At 47.8% G+C, this 7,989-nt stretch overlaps 1 protein-coding gene across 1 annotated transcript in view; it reads left to right on the forward strand.

The window, feature by feature from the left end:
- The first annotated feature begins 549 nt into the window (after positions 1-549).
- NCR2 (natural cytotoxicity triggering receptor 2) overlaps positions 550-7,989 on the forward strand; it is a 16,728-nt gene continuing 9,288 nt past the window's right edge. Inside the window, exons 1-5 of the mRNA XM_011986675.1 lie at positions 550-601; positions 759-1,100; positions 5,749-5,759; positions 6,786-6,910; positions 7,019-7,132. Coding sequence (XP_011842065.1) covers positions 550-601; positions 759-1,100; positions 5,749-5,759; positions 6,786-6,910; positions 7,019-7,132 — 644 coding nt within the window. The remainder of the gene's footprint in view (positions 602-758; positions 1,101-5,748; positions 5,760-6,785; positions 6,911-7,018; positions 7,133-7,989) is intronic.

Genomic DNA, 7,989 nt, shown 5'->3' on the forward strand with positions numbered 1-7,989 from the left:
ATCACAGAGGCCTGGGCATGACGTCCCTGGCCACCCTGTGACCAGTGGGGCTTGGGACTCATGATCAGGGTGCCAAGTGCCCCTGAGCTTGTCATCCACCTTCAGCCTGACTTTCCCTGGAAAGGGCGGCAAATCCCGGGCCCTGCAAAGAAGAGGCAGCGCAGAGAGGGAGCAAGGGGGAAGCAGTCCATTACTCGCCCACAGTTTCCTCCTGGCCTTTTCAGCTCCTCCCTCAGGGGTAGGTCATGGTGGGGAGGGGCAGCTGGGTGCAGGGGAGAGCAGGCATCTTCTACAGAGGGCTGGGAAGCTGTGTACCGGACAGCACCCAGCCCACCAGGCCCAGACTCACCTACAGCTGGAGATCCCCGCTTCCCTGTGCCCACAGAACCTGCCCTTTGCAGTCTCCCATCTCCCCAACCCAGGCCTTAGCCTGTCTCATTTTTCTATCAGAGGTGCTGGAAGAGCAGCAGAATCAGGCCCAGCTCCCAGTTCCCTCTCCCCAGTCTTCTCCAGGTATCCCCTCCCACGAGCACACAGGAAAAGGGCCACATGGCCTGGCGAGCCCTACACCCACTGCTACTGCTGCTGCTGCTGTTCCCAGGTGAGGGGGAGGGGGAGCCAGGGAACAGAGGAGATGGGTATGGTGGGGACTGTCGGGACAGCAGAGTCAGGTAGCAGGTGGCTCTGTGGGCAGAGGCCTGCTATGAGGCAGGTTGTGCGTGTGGCCTTGACCTATGCGTTACTTCATCATTCTACAGGCTCTCAGGCACGATCCAAGGCTCAGGTACTTCAAAGTGTGGCAGGGCAGACGCTGACCGTGAGATGCCAGTACCCGCCCACAGGCAGGCTCTATGAGAAGAAAGGCTGGTGTAAGGAGGCATCAGCACTCGTGTGCATCAGGTTAGTCACCAGCTCCAAGCCCAGGACGGTGGCTGCGACCTCCCGATTCGCAATCTGGGATGACCCTGCTGCTGGCTTCTTCACTGTCACCATGACTGATCTGAGAGAGGAAGACTCAGGACACTACTGGTGTAGAATCTACCGCCCTTCTGACAACTCTGTCTCTAAGTCCGTCAGGTTCTATCTGGTGGTATCTCCAGGTGAGCTCTTTCCCTAGGGTCCTCAGGGGGGTGCCCCTCACCCCCTTTTGGTGCCTCCATCACCCCTGGTTTCCTAATCATGGAAGTCACCCATGCCCACACCCCAGTCTCCTGGGGAGGCTGTTGGGAACAGGTATGGGGGGAACTCATATGTGCACAAGAGCAGCCATCTCACAGTCTCCCTGACTCTCAAGCCTGCAGCCTGGGCCTCCTGAGAGACGCTGGAACACACCCGGTGAGCATGCTGAGCAGTCAGCCCATATGACCCTGCTACAGGAGGGCAGGACTGCCCAGCATCTTTGGTACATAGCAGGTGCCCAGGAAAGGTGCATCCACTGGCTGCCCCCACCACGTAGAGCCAGTAGTATCTAGGTAGTCCAGATACCAAGATACTATGGGTATCCCTCATAGTCCAGATCAGGGTCAGCAAAGGATGGCCCGATAACTAAGAATGGGTGAAAAAAATCAAAAGAAAAACAATATTTTGTGACATACAGGAAATTCAAATTTCAGTGCCTGTAAGTAGAGTTATTTTTTGGAACACAGCCATGCCCACTCGTTTACCTATTGTCTGTGGCCCTTTTCATGCTGTGACAGCAAAATCGAGCAGCTGTGACAGAGACCACATGGCTTATCCCTGACCCTTTACAGAAAGTGTGCCAACCTCCTGCCCAAAGCAGAGCTACTCTAAGTTCCTATGGAGGAGGACCTTTTAAAAAAAAAAATCTGCAATTCACATGACTAATTTTTTTGGTAAAATACGGTAAAAACAAATTACTAGAAAAATAAGAAAAAGACATACAAAGTACAAGCCCAAAATTTATTAAATTTGACAAACATAAAATTACATTTTAATAAATATAATCAGAACAAATATCACATAGGGAAAAATTTATAAAAACTGTATACATTGTTCATTTGAAAGTGCGCCTAAAGGTGATTGATGTAGCGGCTTAACGGTATACTCATAACGTTTTGTTGTTCCTCAGTTAAAACTAAATACAAAGGTAGGGGGGAAATTGCAGTTCTCTATATTAAATGCCAGTATGCACCCTTCAAACAAACACCCTGTCTGTCCGTGTTTAAGGATTATAATGTGACAAATGAGCACTTTTCTTACTTGTTAACTTACCTAATCTGAGAACTATTTATGACACCACATCGCTTAGGAGATAATGTATAAAGAAATTGTGCTGATTTTTTAAAAAATAATACTCATAGTAGAAGACCAGAAAATTGATCTCATGGAGGTATAATGTCAGAAACAGAAGAAATTTTAAAGCAATTCCGACAAGCTCAACAGTTTTATGTTTAACTTTTACAAAAGGAAGCAAGCGATGCTGTAATTTCAAAATGCATCTTCAATCCTTTATCAGTAGCCAGTTCCAAAAGTTTATCCTAAAAGTTATAGTTTAAATTATCTTTTGATGGGAAAATATGGATTCTAGATCTATGAATTTCCTCTGCATATATCTTCTTTTGACAAAAAACAAAATTCAAAACATGCTATGAAATTATCAGTGTTTTCCCATGAGCACTTGTGAAGATATGCAATATCATCACCTATTTTGTTGATAAATGTTATTCAATTAAGAATATGTCATAACAATTCACAGAAATGGTTCTTCTAACTTTTATGTTTGCACTTAGACTTTATTTGCCACTGAAAAACATGTTGCTTTACTTCCTTGCATGGACATGTTAACATCAGAACTACAGTATAAACAAGCTTGAAAGTACAGTTCACATTTGTACTAAACTGGCTTCTTGTCTTAAAGAAACATGAGGAATTCTTTCTATAGATGAAACATTCTCAACAAAACTTTGAATTTGGCATGCAACAGTAGCTGTTTATGATCTGTTTTCATATTACCACATAATAAAGAGAATGATTTCAAATTTCATATATTCACCTTATAAAATTCACAATTTTGTCCACATTGGTCAGCACAACGTTCAGTTAAGCTGATTTTATTTCATAGCAAAACTCTCTCAATGAAGGAAGGAGTGCATTAATTTACAATCTAGCCCAAGCCTTCTTAACCTGGATGACATTTTCCTGTCATTGCAATTGCAGTCATCAGAACATACTCTTACATAAAACTTAACCCCCGAACCACATTTTGATAATATAACCTTCATAGTTTTATACAGTTCAGAGCTAGTTGTGTTTGTGACAATTAAGCTAAAAGATACAGGATTCCTTCATATCATTGTGTTCAAATTGCATATACTAAAAGAATAGTTATGCTAGCAATATTTGTGCATTTTTTTCAAATTGCCATGAAGAAAACTTTGCTAGCTTTATTTGTTCTGGGAGATGGTCATCCATCTCATTATCCAATTCCTGCATATGTTGACCTAAGGCATCAAGGGAAAATGATATCAAGCTCCCTTCTTTGCTATACATTACCCAGTGTCGTAAAGCAAACGTTGTTCAGTAATGTTTCGGCAACTGTAGATGGATTGTTGGTCTTTGCAATACAAAATGTTACTTTACAAGAAGTCACAAAGTCTAGAGCTTATATGTGAAATACAGATTCCTTTCAAGAGCTTTTCAATCCAGTACTCTTTTTTTTCCTAAAAAGTTTGTTGTGAACTTGTGTTTTTCCGTTTCATATGTATATGCCACTTGTTTTTTGTTTTGTTTTGCTTCGTTTTGAGACAGAGTCTCGCTCTGTCTGGAGTGCGGTGGCGCAATCTCGGCTCACTGCAACCTCCGCCTCCAGAGTTGAAGCGATTCTCCTGCCTCAGCCTCTGGTGTAGCTGGGACTACAGGCACCTGCCACCATGCCAGGCTAATTTGTGTATTTTTAGTAGAGACAGGGTTTCACCATATTGGTCAGCCTTGTCTCAAACTTCTGACCTCAGGTGATCCACCCGCCTCGGCCTCCCAAAGTGCTGGGATTACAGGCGTGAGCCACCGTACCCAGACTATGTCACTTGTTTTTATGGTGCATTTGCCTCATAAGCCAATACATCTCAACAAATAACTCACTAGGTTTTAATACTTCCCTACTAATTATAACTACAAAACTCGCATATATGAGTGTAATAGTTCCCTGTTGCTGCCATAACAAATTACCACAAATTTAGTGGCTTAAAACAAATTTATTATCTTACGGAATCCAGTATGGGTCTTACTGAACTGAAACCAAGGGTCAGCAGGCTATGTTCCCTCCTGGGGGCTCTAGGAGATCATCTGTTTCTCCTCATCCAGGTTGTGGGCAGAGTTCAGTTTCCTGCAGCTATCAGAGATGGAGGTCTTGTTTTCTTGCTTGCTGTAAACCGAAGGTTGTCCCCAGCTTCATGAGGCTGCCACATTCCTTGGCCCACGGCCACCTTTCTCCCTCATCAAAGCCGTCAACACCGGATGGGGGTCCCTCTCACATTGCACCTGTCTCTGACCACAGCTAGGAAATGTTCTCTGCTCTTACAGACTCATAAGTAGATCGAGCCCACCTGGATAATCCAGGCAACTCTCTCCAACTCAAGGTCTTCAACCTTAATCACACCTGCAAATTTCCCTTTGCCATGGAAGGCAATGTCCTCACAGGTTCCTGGGATTAGGGAGTAGACATTTTGGGGTACCCTTATTCTGCCTACCACAATGAGGGATTCTACTTTCAAACAAGACCAGCACAAACTCTTTGGAACAATTGCAGAAGGAAAAAATTTCTTTGGAATCAATTCTACCATCTTCATTTGGCTGTCACTGCCACATCCAGGAAAGATGTGTTTTTTCAGTGACTTGTTTTGCTATCTGTTCATTAGAACGCTAATTAAGTAATCACTATTCTACTCTAAATCAGCTAATCATGTTACACTTTACATTTTGTTTAAAATGTTTGATTAAAAATGAAAATGATTGTAAAAATAATAAATTATAAAATTATACATCTTTCCAGATGTTTATACACTTTTGGGTTACAGCTAAAAACTTATTTTATTTTATTTATTTATTTACTTTTTTTTTTTTTTTTGAGACAGAGTCTGTCTGTCGCCCAGGCTGGAGTGTAGTAACGCGATCTCGGCTCACTGCAACCTCCGCCTCCCGAGTTCAACCTATTCTCATGCCTCAGCCTCCCGAGTAGCTGGGATTACAGGTGCCTACTACCACGCCTGGATAATTTTTTTGTATTTTTAGTAGAGATGGGGTCTCACCATGTTGGCCAGGCTGGTCTGAAACTCCTGACCTCTAGTGATCCACCTGCCTTGGCCTCCCAAAGTGCCAGAATTACAAGCGTGAGCCACCATGCCTGGCCGCTAACAACTAATTTTAAAGTATCACCCACTGTAGCATGGCCCTGGCATAGGTTACTAGCACACAGCTCGCTCCATGTTCGACTCTCCATGCTAATTTGACAACACCCAAGCTGGTCTATATTCCATTCAAGGAGATGAGACGAGTTAACTAATCACATGCTTGGATCTTGAGGCAATAACAAATTGATATAAACGTTTTGAAACCCCTACTCCCAATTTTTATACTTACCTTGTTGTGAATGGGTTACAGACAATTTGTAGACCAGCACCAGGCCATAGATGACACATTCAATAGCACAGGCCTAGAATTTTACCAGAGTGTCCCAAACACGGCCTTCTCCCAGGCTGAGCACAGGGTTATCCTGGACAGCATCCTAGACAGCCTCAGAGAGTGTCCTGTGGGACAGGATCATGTCCACAGGTCCATAGGCCTGTGACTCGGTCCAGGGAGGACCTTCCAGGGCAGTCTCTGGGACGAGGAATGACCCAGCCTCAGGCACCCTCTCCTTCACACCCCTCCTAGCCCTTTCCCCTTTTTTCCCCCTCTCCCCACCTCCTGGACTCCAGTTAGGTATGTAGACCTAGTCTGCTAGGTTGAGACGCTGAGAATCCCCACTTCCTCTCCCAGCCTTGGTTCCAACCCCACTTTCTTTTCCTTCACACCCTGCCACTGCCCTCGTAACCAGCATTGCCTTTTTGACCTCAACAGTCCCCATCACTCTTCCAGAGACAGCCATTCCCCACTTCCACCAAGGGCTCTGAGCACAGGTGGCTCCGGGTCTTCCTGGGAAGGTGAACGGTAGGAGTGGTGCGCAGCCAGTTCACAGAGTCCCAGAGTCAAGAGGGGCTGTGAAAGGCATTCCCTAGGCTGCTGAGGCTTGGGGTCCAGGGCTGTGCAGCAGAACTGGGAGGGGTAGGAATCTGAAAACTACCTTTCAAATTCCCACAAGAGGCTCCCTTCCCAAGCCCCAGAGGCATGAGAAAGAGAATGGAGGGTCAAGAGCCAGAGGGGCCCGAAGCATCATGGCCATGTCCACCCTCAGGAGGTTCAGGTGGGTGCCCGTCCAAAGACTTGAGTGCTGGGAGGGGACCAGGCCTCCTGAGTCCTCTTCCAGTGCTCCTCCTGGACTCAAGGATATGACTGCAGGGGCCCAATAGAGCCCAGGCCACAGGTGTTTCTAATTCTGAGCCAGAGGACTTCACAGTTCAGTGCCCACCCCTCAAATCAGTTTTCTTCTCTGGGCTCATGGGCTCTGTTCCCAGTCTGGTCCAACTCCCCCAACCAGCTTTCCTGCCGGCAGGCACAGGTGGGGTCTTCCACTCACTAACCACAGCCCTTTCTCCTCCCTGGCAGCCTCTGCCTCCACACAGACCTCCTGGGCTCCCCGCAACCTGGTCTCTTCACAGACCCAGACCCAGACCCAGACCTCCTGGGCTCCCCACAACCTGGTCTCTTCACAGACCCAGACCCAGAGCTGTGTGCCTCCCACTGGAGGAGCCAGAGAAGACCCTGAGTCTCCAGCTACCATCACTGTCCCTTCACAGTGAGTTCGGGGGTGCGCCCGTAGCCACACAGGCCTGGGCGGGGACCGGCAGATGAAGACTTGTCTCCATAACCTGTCCTCTCCCCTTCCTGTCCCTCCGCCTTCCAGGCCACAGAACTCCACGCTCCACCCTGGCCCTGCAGCCCCCTGTGCCCTGGTCCCTGTGCTCTCTGGACTCCTCGTAGTCAAGAGCCTGGTGCTGTCGGCCCTGCTCATCTGGTGGTGAGTGTGGTGAGGGTTGGACTTGGGGCAAATGGAACAGGGAACAGCTTCTGCCCAGGATGGAGGGTCAGAGGGGAATCGGCCAGAGAACAGAGGTGGAAATTATAATTGGCAGAGCTCTCCAAACTAAAGCCCTCATGGAGTCCCTCCATCTGACATGTCACACAGGCTTACCTTTGTCCTTCAGCTGCAAACTTGCAGGAATCTCATCCATGTTTCTCTTTCTCTGTGTTTTCTCCTCTCTCTCTCCCTTTCTCTCTCTCTTTCTTCCCCCTACTCCCTTGTCCTCCCTTTCCCTCTCCATTCCTCCCCCTCCCTCTTTCCCATTCCACCCCCTTCCTCTCTCCCTCTCTCTCTACCCCTCCCTCCTCTCCTCTTCTTCCCTCTACCTTTCTCCTTCCGTCTCCCCTCCCCTTCCCCTCCCCCAGTCCTCCATCAGAAACACAGACCTGCACAGCTGGAAAGTCCCTCCCACCACCTGCCCTTCCAGGCAAGCCCAAGTCCAGGGACTCCCTAAAGCCACCATCCCAGGACTCCGCCTCATTCTAGTCCTGAGGGAGAGAGGGTAGACACAGGAGGGAAACAGCACCCAGGGAGAAGGGGATACATGGGAAAAACCATAGGTGGGGCTGAGTGAAAGGTACAGGGACAACTGAGTCAGGCCAGGAGCTGGCTTGCTGGAGGAGGGGCAGGCTTGAGGAGAGGGACGGGGTGGGAGAACGGATTCAAGTCACCTCATGTATTTCTCCCCATATCTCAGGGGTCTCAAGGAATCGGCATGTGCGGCATCAAGGGAGATCTCTGCTGCGCCCAGCTCAGACCAGGCCCCAGGCCCATAGACACTTCCTACTGAGCCA

Source organism: Mandrillus leucophaeus, unplaced genomic scaffold (genome assembly GCF_000951045.1).
Source record: "Mandrillus leucophaeus isolate KB7577 unplaced genomic scaffold, Mleu.le_1.0 Scaffold3, whole genome shotgun sequence".
Classification (NCBI taxonomy): domain Eukaryota; kingdom Metazoa; phylum Chordata; class Mammalia; order Primates; family Cercopithecidae; genus Mandrillus; species Mandrillus leucophaeus.